The sequence below is a fragment of the Plodia interpunctella genome, chromosome 22 (assembly GCF_027563975.2).
Source record: "Plodia interpunctella isolate USDA-ARS_2022_Savannah chromosome 22, ilPloInte3.2, whole genome shotgun sequence".
Taxonomy (NCBI): Eukaryota; Metazoa; Arthropoda; class Insecta; order Lepidoptera; family Pyralidae; genus Plodia; species Plodia interpunctella.
In genome coordinates, this window is record NC_071315.1 from 2,382,263 (window position 1) to 2,399,857 (window position 17,595).

Genomic DNA, 17,595 nt, shown 5'->3' on the forward strand with positions numbered 1-17,595 from the left:
GCAGTAAATATCAACTAGAATAGAATAGAAAATATTTTGTCCGCCACAAAATTTAAAAAAAAGTGTTCCCAAACATAAAATAGTGAGCGATCTAGGCTTTTGCTTAGCATCTGCCTTGAAGTATCAAATAATATCATGATGTACGATAACTTCAACATAAAAATTCGAGATTCGATCACTAATCGTGTTCCTTGACATTTTTTGCAATAGTTTAGTGACATGTAAGTACTATTGTTAGCTATTGTTATAAGTACTATTGTTAAACTTCTGCAGGTAGCAAACGAGTCAGCCCCATGACATAGCGTTTTTGGGAATACTTCGAGGGATAATTAAATGACTTTTAATACGACGCAGACTGATGCGTGCAAGAAAACCGTTTGGTAGATTTTCAGTGAGCACACGGCAACACCAGTCGCCCGGCAGTCGATATCGCGCGCGGGACGAGTGCGCGCTGTTTTCCGCGAAAATATTGTTTTCTTTTCGCTACGGACTTTGGTGTTTAGTGATAAAATGCCTAATATTATTAACGAAGTGAAATTGGACTTCAAAGATGTGCTGCTTAGGCCTAAACGGAGTACGTTGAGGAGCAGAAATGACGTGAGTATGATTTCTGAAAAGATCAAGGTTCACTCACTGTGAAAGGTCGACTAATTTAAACATTCCTTGAGACAGATTGGAATTTTTTCAGCTCTTGACTTGTCGTTGCTTCCTACTTCCTGCTTGTGTATCGCTATTTCCCTAGTATTAGGTATTATATTATTAATTGCGAAGTTTTTATCTGTGTTACTTTAAAAGATAAAATAAATTTATTTCTGGTATTGCCCATATTTTGCGGTTAATACAATTTTTCGATTTTAAAATGAAAAAAAAAAAAAACTATTTTATTTTTTTATGAAAATACGTATTTTCTATGTCAAGTTTTGTAGGTAGGTACTTTATTTAATCAATCAATACACGCTAATTATTATTTATAAAATGTATCTAGTAAATTTGAATATATTTTCTAATACCTACCTACATAACTGAATAGGTAATTAAAGAGGTGAATATATATTTTTAATTTAGATAATAATAAAACAAAAATAAAAATAGGAATGTGGCATACCTACCTAATTGGTCAAGTAGAGAAGAGAATGGAGCTAATTCGTTCATTTGCATTATTTTGAGTTTATGGTTTTTTTTAACGTTTAATTTAAAACTAAGACAGCAAGGTATTGATTGATTGCAATAACATTCAACACAGCACGATTACCTATATTAAATGGAATTTAATTTTAATTAATTTTATGTGCCTACGTGTACACGCGAGTCTACGTTGAAAATTATTTGACAACACCAATTTATAGACATTGAGATCGTTAACATGGAAAATTTGCATAGCAAAGTTACTGCCTGCCTGTAAATAGGGAGCAATACAAAAAATAAACGATGTTTCCGTGACAGAGTCTATCAAACGTTATCGACTTTTTTATTGTCTCCTTTGTTTTGTTATCTTGTCTCGTAAAGTTATGGGTAGGTATTAAAAACTAAAAGGCATAGAATTAAAAGAAAATTAGAATTTAAATTCGATGCATTAGGTATATTTTTAAAAACTGACTGTGAAGGTCTAATTACTGAATAAAACCACGAATTTTCACGAATGAAATCAGTTAAACTATGGTTAATATATTTTTTTAAATGTGGCTACCTAAACGCACGCACATAATTCGCACGCTTTTCGGGCTATCTGTTACACACTTCCGTCCCTTTTTTTTAATCTCAAAAGGATTACAACGCAGAATAAAGCTACATAAATAAACAATGAAAATCAGTTCTTCTTCGCTTAACAAATTGATACAATAGTTTGAATAAATGTAAAGTTTTAGATATTTTAATGAATGGTGATTATGGTGTCATCTATAACGACCTTTCGCCTAAATAGATTAGCGGAACAGACACAGACTAGTAATAACCGGTATGAACCAGTTTCGGTTAATGAATAAATTTAAATGTCCTATCTATGTTTTGTCTATCATTAAATATACATTTTATCTATAGATATATATCCTTCAAGCACTGACAACAATACAAGTTTGGCTGAAAAAGATGAGAGTGAAAATCAAAATTTCATTAAAATCAGGCCAGCGATTTACACGTGCAAGTGTAACAGATAGATATACTTTCGCATTTATAATATTTGTATGGATTTATTACCTTTACCATATAGTAAAACTAGAGTATTAAATAGAGTAAAATTTCTATAGAAATCTCATCCAATAGACACCTGAAAGGAAAATAAAGTTCATTGTTGAAATCATTGTTCGAGGGGAACTCCCTGAAATCGGAAATTGGACGGAATGAGCGCCATTGCTAATAACTAGGGTACAGCCGGCACTAACTGGATTTTGTAACGACACGAGAACAAAATAGCGAAAATACAGTTTGTATGTATATCGTTTTTTAATACAGAAAGCCTACTACGATACTATTTTATACTATATTATCTACTATTTTATTTTTAATCCCCGACGCAGAGGGGTGTTATAAGTTTGACCGCTCAGTTAAGTCTGTCTGTCTGTCTGTGTACGTGGCACCTTAGCTCATCAACGGGTGAACCGAATTGGATGCGGTTTTTTTATTTGATAACTAATTTTCATGCGGTGGTTCTTAGATATGTTTGATCAAAATCGGTTCAGCCGTTCAAAAGTTGTGGCCAAATATTTTTTTAAATTTAATTTGTTTAAACAAATAAACTTGTGTTAAACGTTACCTTCCTGTAGTATTTCTATTTTGCGGCGACATGTGGTGTCGTGTAATTGTCTCGTGTTCGCACGTTTAGATAACCATTCATTGTATGGGGCACGTCTGTGTCTCGTGATGCAGCTGATCAACGGCTTCGATAATGACGAGACAGCCGCCATCTAACATTGATATGGCCAGCTACAAACAAAACTGCGTTAATTTATATACCTAAATACTAGTTGTTGCCCGCGGCTTCGCCCTCGTAAATTTTCCACGGGAACTAGCATTTCACCATGGATTTAGTAAATAAATAAAATAACTAAATATATTAGGACAAATCACACAGATTGAGCTAGCCCCAAAGTAAGTTCGAGATTTGTGTTATGGGATACTAACTCAACGATACTATATTTTATAACAAATACATATATAGATAAACATACAAGACCCGAGCCAATCAGAAAAAGATCATTTTCCATCCATGACCCGACCAGGGATCGAACCAGGGACCTCTTGGCTCAGAGGCGAGCAATTTAGGTACCACTGCGCCACCGAGGTCTTCGTAATTAGTAAGTACCTCGTCCCTACTAATTCCATGCACTTCTCACTATCGCGTCGATTCGAAGTGAGACGTAACCAACCAATGACATTGCGGTGTGGTTGTCGTTGCGTCACAATGGCGCAATGTGATTGGGCTGAGTCTCCGTGCGAGTCGACTCGATAGTGAGATGTAAATAGCAAAGTCGCATTACACACACTAGTATTGTATACAACCGAGATAAAGTTTTCATGTTCGATCAAACGGCATTAGGTATCAAACCGGCGTGACGGCTTGAGTATTATTCGAATTTTGAAACTTGAAACTGCGTGCTGATTTTCACGTCAAACCACGTCTTTTAAACCAGCAAATTACTCAGAGAACAAAATGTCTGGCGCTATGCCATTGCCGCCTGGCAGAAGGGACAAACCTGAGAATTGCTTGCTTTACGTCGTCAACTAAGGACGTCGAAGATGAAGAACACGGACCCTGGGCTCCGACGCTCTTAAGCTAAGTAAGAAATCGCGTTGACGCTCATATTAGAGAGAAAGAGAAAGGATATGAGGAAATACTCGTAATACCTTTAAGATAGGATTGATCACGTCAAGTATTTATATCTTGTGGACAGGTTTCATAAGCTTAATAAGGATTTGTCGCATAATATGCCAATTTACGTCAGCCTTTAATGGTTTATATGATTACGCCGTCCCGTCATGCTAACCACTAGCACAGATATGTGGCCGAAACAAGGCCACACCATAATTGCCGTTCTTTTGTATTCGAACAACTGCAATAAAGACCTAAGTGCCAGCCGCCATAAGGTCCCTTTTGATTTGGACGGCCACATATAATGCTTCCAGTACTAGGTACTAGAGTGGATTGCACCAGTCAACTTTGACGTAAACTATAACCTGCTCAGAAAAACGCAAAGTACCTACGTCATTATGTCTAAACGTCAGCGGCGACAGGTCAAAGTCAACGTCTGAATAAGTAAGTGGGTGCAACTCACCCCAACTCAAATATTTGTGACTTCATTCATTATTATATAAATACCTACACTGTAAGTAGTTCATTTGTAGTTCGATGTAAAATTATAAATCAAACGATTATTCTGTGGTGTAGGTTATTCAAACACGCAGAAAAAATGGCTCATGGCTGAGGGTTGTGGTCATTAAGTGGAATGAAACACACATAACGACTCTCTTGGCAATATTAATGGAGTGGTTTGCCATTGTCTTCTCCATTTCACAACTAAGCAGCGTGCAGGTTTCCTCACGATGTTTTCCTTCACCGGAAGCAAGTGGTGGTCGATAAAAACTACTAAACATGAGTATTATTAGTAAATTGGTATAAAAACTCATATGGCACCAATAGGATTCGAATCTGGGACCTATCGATCACAGGCGGACGACTTTAACCACTGGGCCACCACCGCTCCAAATTCCAAGTCCTTATAGGCTCATGTATTTGGGTATACGCCAAAAGGAAACAGATTTCTCCGGGGTCTCGTGCCAAGTAGGTACATCTATTTACTGTTATGTCAGAGGATGACGTCATACCACTGTGCAGACGTCAAGGTTATTGATTCCATTCATGCGGCACGTGACATCTTATAGTGCACTATTCGTTTTTTTTCCACATATAGATCAAAATCAACACGGTTTCACGACTTTGTTTGTGCATGTAGACGTAGAAGAATGTAGACGTCATCATTTTTCCTTTATTTCCGCTCATTCAGAGACGCGTATTAAAAATACACGAGAAAAACGGACAGAGCGCTATCTTTTGTCTGATATCGTGTTCCCATTTTACAACGTCTAGCTTGTCGCTTTGTATGATGCTTCCCGCTATCGCCGACGAGTTCGCCGAGCTTTGGCGGATTGTTCAAATTTTCAAAGGTTACTTTTAACGCTGATCGCGGTCCTCGCTACGTAACAGAAGGCCTACCACGAAACATAAACACGTAGCACGTTACTAACGTCGAGTACGTGGTAGCCCGGTAGCTTCGATTGAGATTGGGAACTTGTCAGGATGAGAGAGATGATATTGAAACGTAAAAATAACAAAGACCAACACACAATTCTTGATACGAGTGACTTAAACGTGGCAGCGCGCCAAACTATTCAAATAGATGCGAATACTTTCATACTATACCATGAAGCGAATATACCATGCGATCCGGGTTTCCAGATATTTTAAATTAATATGTAATAAAAATAAATAAAATAATTATCTTTATTTCTCACTAAAGACATCGTGGAGGATTTCTTTTAAAGATACTTACTTGTGTTCGAGATTCTCGCTGTTTCACAGTTTACATTATGTATTAACAAAATCGGAAACAATATCGAATAACAGTGTCTAGAAAGAAAAAGCTGAATTGTTTCATCATACGCGGGACATAATATCGATGTCCAATGCAGCTAGCGTTCTGGGCACGATGCCTTTTAGATTGTTTAGTTTATTTTATGGAGAAGACAATGGTAAAACTCTCAATTGATATTACCAAGACAGTCGTTTTTGTTTCATTCCACTTTATGACTCTCAGCCATAAGGAATTCAATTGTAAGAAGCGGGGTTTATTTTAATTTTATGCATTGTCATCTATTTCTTGTTTATAGAAAAAACAATGTACTTTTCATCAACTTCCAGGTGGACCTGTACAGGGAGATCACATTCCGCAACTCGGGACAGACGTACCGCGGTGTGCCGGTCATGGCGAGTAACATGGACACCGTGGGCACCTTCCAAATGGCCAGGGAACTCTCCAAGGTAACATACCTCCAAGCGGCAGAAGCCCTTTGGTATAGTATTAGCTGTATAGTAAAAAAACATCAAAAAAAGTAATTCTAAGAACTGATCTCAACTAAACATTCCTTTGTTTATATTCAGAGTAATGTAGCAGTTTAGTCACACATAACACTAAGTCATTATCTGAATAGACTAAACATTAGACAAGGATAACAAATAGTAACAATGCCTCATACATACAAGGTTACTGTTAATCGTAAAGGAAATGCAATACAATGTTAACAAGTAGGTAAGGTTCTGTAAATGTTTCGTCTTTTACAGTTATAACTAATCTCTAAAGCAAAATCCGTTGCGTACTTTTAAAAATATAAGCATACATAGGATAGCTCTGTTTTACATTACAGTAAGTAATTGAACGGATTTTGATTTCAGCACGGCCTGTTCACATGCATCCACAAGTACTACACGATAGAGGAATGGAAGAAGTTCGCGGCTGACCATCCAGAGTGCTTGGAACAGATGGGTGAGACATTTGTTTGTCACTAGCTGCGTCCCGGGCCTTCGCTCCCGTGGGAATTTCGGGATAAAAGTACTGTATGTGTTATTCCAGGTTATATTTTACCCGTGTACCAAATTACAAGCCCCGGGGCGAAGCTATAGTCTAACATAAATGTTCCGAATTCACTTAACGTAAGTCAATCCGTGTGTTAATCCCAAGTTTGTCTTTATACATTCATGTATAGTTGTGAGTTGTGTTACACGCTTTTTGTTACTTCCAGCTGCCAGCTCGGGAACTGCGGAGGCAGATTTCGAGCGTCTGACAGAGATACTGAACACAATAACAGACCTGAAGTTCGTCTGCTTAGATGTAGCTAATGGCTACTCTCAACATTTTGTGGAGTACGTCAGGCGCGTACGCGCTTCGTTCCCAAAACACACTATCATTGTAAGCATATATTTGAGAACTTATATCTTTACCCACCCTTCTTGAGTATCTTTACACTTGTCCGCCATCTGGAGGTTTCGGGTTCGATACCCAGTGCGGCCAAATTGTAATGTGATCACAGATGTTTTCGAAGACAAAGACTATTTATTTGCAAAAACATGAGTTTATACGTTATTTAAAATATGGTGTTAAAAGAAAACTTAATTCTACATGTTTCACCGGCTATGCAAATTTAATGGGAAACCATGTAATGTCACAAAACATAAACTAATAAATAAAAGTAACACTAATATATCGATAATGTCATTTTTATCTGAGTTTATCGTGAAAAAAAAAATGTTTAAATCAGTAACGATTTGAGTTGCTTTTTAAATAAATTCAAAACTTCCTCGCCTGCCATTCGTCACCATCTTGCAGCTTGCGCATGTCTATACTCCATCATGGATGGAGCGACGTAATTTTTCTGATACAACATTTATGTTTTACAATATTTACAGTTTTATCTTTTTTTCAGGCTGGAAATGTCGTTACTGGAGAAATGGTAGAAGAATTGATTTTATCAGGTGCTGATATAATTAAGGTTTGTACAGATAACACCGCTGATACATTAAATAAAGTATAAAAACTAAGTCCTCGCAGTGTTATCAAAAGAAAAAAATGTAGAGGACCTAGTACAGATCCCTGTGGCGCACGCATAAAAAAATTTATACACATGTGTACTCTTTTTAAAATAAAAATACATACATAGTATACTCGTAATATTTTCAGGTAGGAATCGGTCCAGGGTCAGTCTGCACGACCCGCATCAAGACCGGGGTGGGTTATCCTCAGCTGTCGGCTGTCATAGAGTGCGCGGACGCAGCTCATGGACTGAAAGGACATATTATTTCTGTAAGCATTTGTAACAGTAAACTATCTATATTATTTTTTGAAAAGAAGCGTTTAAAGGGATCCCTTCATTTTCAATTTATACAAACAGTCATTTATTCATCCAAACTGATACATATGATTTTAATATTAGTGGTGTTTTTATTTCATACAATTTCTTTAGTTTTTGGTTAAAACATCCTTTATTGACATTATTGACGTCAAAATTTGTTGGTGTCTTAAATTTTTAATAAATTCCCTTCAAGATAGAAGTTGACCCATGGATTTAGTAAGTACGTTGTACCTAACCTACTAGTTCCACGAGTTGACCATATTATCCAAACGTAGAGACAGAACAGAAATTGGTACAAAGGTCGTCTGCATAGGTAACTCACTCTCATCTGTTTCTGCCAAACAGCAGCATTCTTCCTGTTTGAAGGGAGAAAGGCAGTGTATTTACAGGGTACTGTGGCTAAAGATCTTAGGACACAAAGTCGACAACACCCGTGTGACACACCCCTGGTGCGACAGCGTATATCATATCTATGTCAGATGCCTTTAGGTGAATAGGTTTTGGTGACCACATCCCAGAAGTTGGACCGCTCTTTTTACCTGCTTGATAGTAATAAAAAATGATTATTAGGACGGCGGCTGCACGTGCCCCGGCGACGTGGCGAAGGCGTTCGGCGCGGGCGCGGACTTCGTGATGGCGGGGGGGATGTTCGCGGGGCACGACCAGTGCGGGGGGGAGGTGGTCCGCAAGGAGGACGGCAGGAAGGTCAAGCTGTTCTACGGCATGTCCTCCTCGACTGCCATGTTGAAGCATTCCGGTGGAGTTGCTGAGTATAGGTCTTCGGAAGGTAAAAATGCATGACATATCTTCTTAAAATTGATATCAGTTTTATGAAACGATAAAAATCCTGGTCCTAGTATTGCACCCTGGGGAACACCTTATCATTAATTCTATTATTAGGGCCATGCATATAGAGAATCCTGTACAACGCAATAAATAAATTCGTCATCATACAGAGTAGGGTATAACCTACTGTGAAATCGACTAATTTGTTTCGAATTTGTGCATGTTTGTCAGCGTCATTCACACATAGAATGATTCGAAGGCTATACTAAGAACTTCAAAATTCGCAACAGCCAGCCTGATTTACTTCCTAATCTTTTAAGGTAAAACTGTAGAAGTGGAATACCGAGGGGACGTTGGGGATACAGTGAAAGACATCTTGGGGGGGCTCCGCTCGGCCTGCACGTACGTGGGCGCGGCGCACTTGCGGGAGCTCCCGCGCAGGGCCACCTTCATCCGCTGCTGTCGGCAGGTCAACGACACCTTCTCTTAATTTGTAATGCCCTAGTATTTTTAAGATGGTTGCCATTATAGCCGCTGAAACAGTTCAATGAAGTAGATAAACTTTTGAACGATAATTCTACAAAAACGGTACTGATTGGACTTGGCAAAAATACGAAAATTCATAGTTCAACATAAACAAATAAAATAATATAAACAAATAATAGTTAAATAGGATACGAACTTTGCCAATAAACTATAAATATTCGCAACCTACATTGAATTGTTTTAGAAGTTCTTGGCAAGACTGTTGGTAAATCAATTATTATGCTACTTAAACAAATAATAGTTATGTCTCAAATCACTACTGTGCTAGCTTATTAGATAGATAGTTCAACAATTTTAAGCAATTTTAGATGAAAGAAACTGCCTGCATGACTGGTAGGTATAAGGACTTACGTAATGAAAGATTGTTAATGTCGAAATCTCTTACCATCGTGACTAATCGTCGACTAGATTATCTGAATGCTACAACCGTAAGAAAGCTGTTATATTATAAGCTGTTAACGTAAACGTTGTTAGATCTTCTGCCTTATCTATCAATAGCCAATTTGTACCTTTGACATAATGAAAGAATAGAGATTCTTAGTACAGCTAAGTACCTTAGTTTGGTCCCTACTGTCCCTAGTAACATAGTCAATTGTGCAAAATTCTAGGAGCTTCAGCTATCCTTGTATGGAAGCGACATCAAGACGTAGCATCTGTTGATGCGTTTCTTTTTGTGTTATTAATTCTAGTAACTCAATATCTTTCCTCTCTTTCCTATTCATTGTTATTCTTATATCTCTCCCATTCTAATTTATCTAATAGGTATTTTATTACTACGAATCTCCTTACTATATACTATCTGATCAACCGTTGCTTCTTACTAGATTTTTGCAAATCTTGTTTTATACTTAGCTGTTTAGTATATCCAATGACTCGTGTGCCAGACCTTTGCCTTTACTCTGAAATATCAAACACTATCTTAACTTGTCTAGCGAAAACCTAGTGTCCGTTAGTTTTTCATTTCAGAGTAAGCCCTGAGGTTTTATTTATAGATGTTGTTATGATAGTTAATGTGAAATTAGATAGCAAAAATTTTGTACAATGCATTTCCTTTTACAATGTTAAACAGTAAGCAGATTAATATGCAGATCTATCTACGAGATTACTTAATCTCATTCGCAATTCGTGTCAGAGAATTTTATATAGGTATCTGACTCTACTGGGAATATTTATAAATTTAGCTTAACTTAAATAGATCGATTCGACGGTGCTAATTTTCTAAGTACTTTTCAATACGGCTACTTTATCATCATGGAATCGTACAAATCTACTTTTATTGAAAAATTATTTTTATACATTCATTTTAAAACTATTTTTTATATTCATTTGCGTATGACTAGATTCATTGCCTTATTATATGGCATCAACTTACATAAATGATGGCGTTGTGGTTCATTTCAGTTATGTTAAATAGACACCGTAATATTTTGTTATTTAAGCCTTTTGTAAGCCTCACTGCTGGACAAAGATCTCCAATTTCTGCCATTACAATAGCCGATCCAGTACGAGTATGTATCGGAAATTCAGAACCATATTTTTGTTAATATATAATTAGACCAGATATCAGTATTATATTAAAGAAACAGATGTAGGATTTGTCATTACTGTGTTTTGCTTGACTAATGTTTGGGACAACATGAACGTGTACGTGAATAAGTAAAGATCCTTACTTAATTTTATGTTGCCAATTTTATTGTAATGTTGAAGAGCCGAAACGATTTTGCTTTAATTATTTCAAAAGACGTGTACATTTTTAGATTTATCAATAAAATATAAATTGTTTATGTATTTTCATTTTCTTCTTGATTTGCCTTGTAACAAACTAGGTATATATACCAAGCGGTATAAAAAACACAAAGTCTTTACACAATTTAAAATTTAATTCTAATTACTTTTGGATTTCTTGCAATCGATCGTGGTACAAATTGCGTTCCCATTGTTCAGGCAGAAGCAGACGTTACAGTCAATCTTGTAGGAGCTGCCGACTGGGCAGGGGTCCCCCGCTTGCGTCACAGGCACCACTTCTATCGTTATGGGCTCCTGGTCTGCACTCTGCCGAGCTTCGCACACGTTCGACGTACACCGCACCGTTTTCCCATCACTCAGACATTTACAGATGTTACAATCTTTCTTATAAACATGCAACGGCTCACAATACCCATGCATATCATCCAAATCTTTCACCGCAGCGGTCTCACATTTAGGATTCGCCTCGCAAACCTCATGCTTAACACCTTTCTTATCCACATAACAACGACAAATGTAACAGTTGTGTTCATAAGCCGTGTTCTCTACGCAATCTGAACGCATCTGTGTTATACCATTTGAGACAGATAGCACCGTTTCAGATCGAAGGGGCACGCCGTGCACGAAAACACCGACAGTGTTCCAATCACATCTAGGGATTTTATATTCACATGCGAAAGTAGTTTTTCCGTCATTCCTTACATAACATTCGCAGCGCGTACACTTATTTGCCTGCACCGTCCCTGGTTGGCAAGTCTCAGTAGTGTTTACTTTCTCTTCTAATAATTCATCAAGATCATGGTGTAAAATATAGGGATCTCTAGAGAAAATACGTCTCTCTGGAAGGCATTTTTTTGTTGTGCAGTAAGAATAACCCTCTTCATCACAAACGCACAAATTACAATTTGCAGTATAGATCTCGCCTGGCTCTACGTTTCCGCAGTGTGAAGTCACATTTTTAGACTGTGTTTTAGTGGAATTAACGCAGTGCAATCTATTGTTTTTCAAGCAATCACAAATTTTATTACCAAATTTGTATCTCTTGCTTGTCGAGCATGTCGCGTAAATTGACAATTCTTCGTCATGTTCTTCGATGTCCTCGTGTTCTTTTATAGCTAAAATATCGTCTTCTCCAGTACAGGTCTTCTTGGTGCACATTGTGGGGTCCAATTTTCCTGTGGATGGGCAGTAGCAGACGTTACAACCTAGAAGGTAAAGTCTGGTGGAAGTGCATCTCTGCTGGTTTGGTTCTTTGTGTTCTGATTGTTTTACCCTGTGGAGTATCCTGAAGTGGTCTCTGCAGACAGGGTTGGGCCAGGTCCCGTCACCGGTGCAAATGCAGAGGAGGTCAGATCTCCGGTACACCATTCCTGGCTCGCAGACATTATCAGTGGAGCGCCAGACGCCTCTTCCTTCCATTCCAACGTTGATCTGAGCAATGGCATCTGAAGAAAAATTTAAACTTAGATATAGATAAATATATAGGTATGGACAAATCCATAGATAAAAGAAATATATATGACACACAGATGTTAGTCCTAAAGTAAGTTCGAAACTTGTGTTATCGGATACTAGCTCAACGACATTATATTCTATATAACATATACATAAATAGACTATATACATATATATCATCTTGGAAAACATCCAAGATCCAGGTCAATATGAAAAAGATCATTTTCCACCTACGTAACATCAAAACTCTCGAAAGGTCCTGTACATGTTGGGTCTATGTGACAAAACCCTCAAAAAATTGCAATGTAGATGAAAATAGTTAAAATACCCAATATTATTATTTTATTTATTTACCATTAAAGTGTCCAAAGACATCGACTTCAGCGCATGCCCTCGCCCTGCAGCTGTACTTGTAGTTGGAGCCGCACTTGCACCAGTTGCAGTCGTTGAGCGCCATGGCGCCCGGCCTGCACTTCTGTTCCCATTCTACCAGGGTCACCGCTGGAAAAACATGGGTTTTGTCCACATACACAGACCAACCACAGAAGAACAAATGTTCTTAGGTATATCTGTGGTTTTGTCAATCATGCTTGTTCTTTTCGTATGGATGGTATTTGGCAACGGGGACAAATGAAATCATGTCTTCCCAAAAATGGGTTACCTTAATGGCTTCATTTCAATTATGTTGTATCGTCACTTACGTGATTGTGACGGTGTGATGAGTCCATGATTTCGTGCTATCTCTTTCGTTTGCTAGGTAAACGAAAGGGTACGCGACAGTTCGTAGTTATGCGCTTTAACAACAACTTTCGTAGCCGCAACACAATTTCGCGCTACAGCGAAAGCTTATTATAAATTTCAACAATACGAGAATTAGTGCTTGCTTGTGCCCTTTCGCACGTTAAGATTAGCGAACGACAGAGATAGCTCTCATTTCGAATGAATTTTTTGTACGTTCACAAAGGACCTATAAAATTTTGTATTATTTACGTAACACGTACCTAAGGTTTCTGAGAGTGTGCTAACACTGGTGTCAGATTTTCTTCAAGCCGCCTAATGACTTTTACAACTAGCTACTGACGTCTAGTGGCAAGTAGTCGCATGCACACTAATGAATTTAAATTGTTACCGGTGTGCAGGTTTCCTCACGATGTTTTCCTACATCGGAAGCAAGTGGTGGTCTATGAAAACTACTAAATATGAGTCAGATTTGTATAAAAACTCAAGTGGCACGTGTAGGTTTCGAACCTGGGACCACCACCGCTTCTAATAAAGACATTAATATCCAAAATTTAGCAAACATAATTTTTTTGCAATCGACAGTCCAAAGTTTCCAATTAGGGTAATCTTTAGGGTTCATCATTTATAATGAGTAAGTACAAAAAGATCTACTTACGTTTGTGGTGTTCGTAACACGTGGCATAGACAAACAGACTAATCAGAAACAAACCTCCGGCAATCATGTTCTAACTTTTCAATACCAATAAAATCCAAACGGCCAATTCTGATATTTCATAAACTAAGGCTACAAAAATTAATTGAATATTGAAATGTAAATTTCAAACAAGATATTTATTTATTTATGTCATGATTAGAAACACCCGTGGTGTCAAATGATTCCCCGTTTCTCCCTAACAATAAAATTTTATAGACTTACATTTTCAGCTGAAACACAAAGCGGAAAACAAATTAGTTAAGTATCAGTGTAGATTGTGTTATGGAGCAGAAGCTTCCATATTCGGTTGTGAATATTGCAATAGTTGTAATGTTACTATATAAGTATTGTTAGATAGAAAAAAAAACATTTATCCCGATACATCGTGAAAAATAGGTCAATATGGAGGGATATGTGAAACCAAGGATTTTATCTCCAGTGGTATATACTCCCGTGGGAATATTATCATAAAAATTAGAATTCTCAAGAATAATGTAGCTTCCTACTATCGATGCGATATCGGTAAGAATAGTTCCGTAGATCTCAATTCACATAAACTTATTAACACTACCTCCAAAAGTATTAGTATTAAATTACACGTTGATTATGGAATGAAATCGGGGAAAGCGGTCACACGGGTGAATAATAAGCCTGCGGAATGAAAAACTAGAATAATTCAATTGTGTTTATTGGCAAACTTTGTCGGTACAAAGTTTTTTACCATTATTCAGGCAGAAACAGGTGTTGCAGCCCACAGTTTCCTTAGTGCCAGGGAAGCAGTCACTATCAACGTCCACCTTTACCATGGATTTCCTCATTTGCATGTTAAACAATGATTCCAACACGTTTGGCACAAAAACATCCAAAACATAATTATCCTTAGTTTTCCGGTCTCCCGTAAGTTTTTGATGCTGAGTTTTATTAAGCGGTTTGTCAACGTTTATTATGATTTGATCAACATTTATAGCAGGGTTCGCAGTATTAGGTTTTACATTAGCATATTTGGAAGATCTCGAATCAAAATTTTCGTTGTCTTCTTCCTCATACTCAACATTTTTATTGTCGCCCATTATCGTACTTTCTTTTTCAATAATATTATCGACAGTTTCAGGTTTTACTTCGGTTATAGCAAGATTCGTTTTTGGAGTGTCTAATTTTCCTTCGTCATCATAATATTCAGTTGATCCATCCAGTTCATCGACTTTTTTGTGAGTGATTACTTCTCGTACAACCATGGGCAAGTTATTAACGCCGTTACTCTTTGTTGTGGCTTTAGTAGACAATCTAGTTACCGGAGGCAAAAATGTAGTAGTGAAAACTTTTTTATCGTTATTACCCCTAAGACTATTATCCAATGAGTCAGTTGGTATAAGTTCTATAGCTTCTTTGATGAGTTCTTTCCCGCATACATTCAAATTATATTTTCCAAGTTGCAATTTGTTGACGTAAAAGTCTGCTGTGTTGCAGACTAATTTGTTTGTGTTTATGCAAAAGCAGAATTGGCATGGAGCTAGAGAGTACCAGTTACTGGGTTCGCAGTGTCCGTGTACGGATTGCGGCAATGACAGGGATTTCCGTGCGGTCTTCACGTGTATTTCAGTGCAGTTGTTTTTGGTGCAATATTCTTTGTCGATTTGCCCATTGGAATCGCAGCGGCACATGTTACAGTCGACCTTTACGTAAGAATTGGGTTCGCATCGTTGTATAGCTGTATTATTCTGGTTGAAGGATTGGAAGGCCTTGTCGCACTTGGCATGAGGCCACCTGCCGCGTTTGTTGCATATGCACACAACGTCCTCCCGGACGTAAACCACTCTCGGTTGACACTGCTGTTCGTCTTGGTTTCTTTCTGGTTGCTCTGAAACTGAGAGAAATATTTAAATATCTCTTCTATTAATTTAAAGTCTGCCTTACGAACCGGTGCAAACAATGTTTTTTCTATTTTGTCTCGACTCTGCATCATCGACGTGTTAAAATTACACAAGTTTTGTATCATTCCATCGTATCCCGCGGCCGTCCGATAATAGCATCATCTAGTATGGAGAATTGATTTCTCCATTTCGCACACTAGAATCTACGCAATCTACTCCATTAATATTGCCAAGAAAGTCATTTTGTGTGTTTTTCTTTCCACCATGACCACGACCCTAACCCACGAGGTAAGTATGATTATTTTGTGGAGGACGTTCATATCCATAGATATAAATATTATTTGCGCTTTTATGTCACCGTGTTACTTATCTACATTTAACTTTTATATATTTGTCTCTGTCAGTTGTAGCTCATAAACTTCTGTGATTTTCTTGACTGTGGATATCATGAAAATCGGTTCAGCATTTTAACATACCTTTCTAGATGATATACGGGTCTTTGGTATTTCATTCCGAAAGCCGTTGTAACCACTTTTTCATACCATTTATTTTCTGATGTAGTTAATTACTTAATTATTATTTTAGGCCTCCTACTAAAAATATTTATAGGATCTACTATTATTGTCCTATCCGTCTATCATCATGTCAAGCTAACTAATACGTACCATGGCAGTGGAGTTTGTCGTAACATTCAAAGACAAACTTGTTGTTACAAATGCAGTAGTTACACTCGTTCTCGACTACTTTACCGACGGTGCACGGGTAGTGGGGGTACTCTGAAATTTTTATGTTTAATTAGCATATATTTTTATTCAACATTTTCAATCTATATCAACTCATTGCTGAGTATAGACCTTTCTTTTCTTTAGCCTCGTCACTTCCGTACTCTGACACAGGACTACGGTCATCTATCCCTTCCCGTGACCTAAAATTTTTGTTCACAAAGATAATAATATAACTAACTAAATAAAAACCAATGACAGTTAAGCTTATATTAAACTACTAATTAAAACAATAAATTTAATCTGATACTATAAGGAAAAAATCGATGACTCTCTGGTCGTACTCAGAAGGCTAGCAGCGTTCAGCGTCCACGTATGCCAATTTTTATTATTTGCGCGTAGAATTCACCCGATCATCATTACATAATATAAAAACAAAATCGCTTCCCGCTGTCTGTAATCCCGATTTAAAAATAACTTAAATCAAACTCCTTACCAATATATTTCTGGCAGGCCACAAACGAAAAAATACCAAAATTTATCAAAAAACCTAATTGCAAATTCATGATCGTAACTTTTTTGAGAATTTGAAGTTGATAGTAACCTCTAATTAAGGCAATCTGTTCATTTTTATTATTATTAGTCCTTATCTTATACCATTAAAATCTAATTGGGTAATTAATTTTTGTAATCAACGTTATGTAACTAACCAACTCAAAAATTTAATAGGTACCTTCTTCATAGTCGTATTCCTCATGGCTAAGGGTCGTGGCCATTAAGTGGAATGAAACACACATAACGACTGTTTTGGCACTTTTAATGGAGTAGTTTGCAGTTTCAGGTTTCACGATGTTATCCTTCACAGGAAGTCGATGAAAACTACTATACATGAGTCAGATTGGTATAAAAACTCAAGTGCCACGAGTAGGATTTGAACCTGGGACCTTTCAGTTCACAGGCGGGCGTCTTGATCACACGGACCATCAACACTTCAATATAAAATAGTTACCGAGAGTATTTCTCTAAACCTATCTCGGACCTTTACATCTAAATAGAAATAGAAATAAATTTATTCACAACATACTAATATACATCACAGGAAATGAACAAAATATTAATATTACAAAGGTACATTAAA

At 37.2% G+C, this 17,595-nt stretch overlaps 3 protein-coding genes across 3 annotated transcripts; 1 reads left to right on the forward strand and 2 right to left on the reverse strand.

Annotated features, from left to right (window-relative positions):
- Nucleotides 1–400: 400 nt before the first annotated feature.
- On the forward strand, nucleotides 401–11,010 carry LOC128679756 (GMP reductase 1-like). The gene is made up of 8 exons (XM_053762182.1): nucleotides 401–597; nucleotides 5,912–6,031; nucleotides 6,443–6,533; nucleotides 6,790–6,956; nucleotides 7,471–7,536; nucleotides 7,725–7,847; nucleotides 8,467–8,683; nucleotides 9,003–11,010. Exons 1-8 carry the CDS (start codon nucleotides 511–513, stop codon nucleotides 9,170–9,172), a joined length of 1,041 nt encoding a protein of 346 aa, XP_053618157.1. The 5' UTR covers nucleotides 401–510; the 3' UTR covers nucleotides 9,173–11,010.
- Nucleotides 10,899–13,976, reverse strand: LOC128679755 (uncharacterized). The gene is made up of 3 exons (XM_053762181.1): nucleotides 13,826–13,976; nucleotides 12,784–12,930; nucleotides 10,899–12,419 (listed from the first exon to the last, which is right to left on the reverse strand). The coding sequence occupies exons 1-3, from the start codon at nucleotides 13,890–13,892 to the stop codon at nucleotides 11,113–11,115; spliced, it is 1,521 nt and encodes a 506-aa protein (XP_053618156.1). The 5' UTR covers nucleotides 13,893–13,976; the 3' UTR covers nucleotides 10,899–11,112.
- A 560-nt stretch (nucleotides 13,977–14,536) lies between these two features.
- On the reverse strand, nucleotides 14,537–17,099 carry LOC128679757 (uncharacterized). The gene is made up of 3 exons (XM_053762183.1): nucleotides 16,954–17,099; nucleotides 16,401–16,511; nucleotides 14,537–15,728 (listed from the first exon to the last, which is right to left on the reverse strand). Exons 1-3 carry the CDS (start codon nucleotides 17,021–17,023, stop codon nucleotides 14,551–14,553), a joined length of 1,359 nt encoding a protein of 452 aa, XP_053618158.1. The 5' UTR covers nucleotides 17,024–17,099; the 3' UTR covers nucleotides 14,537–14,550.
- Between the last annotated feature and the right edge of the window lie 496 nt (nucleotides 17,100–17,595).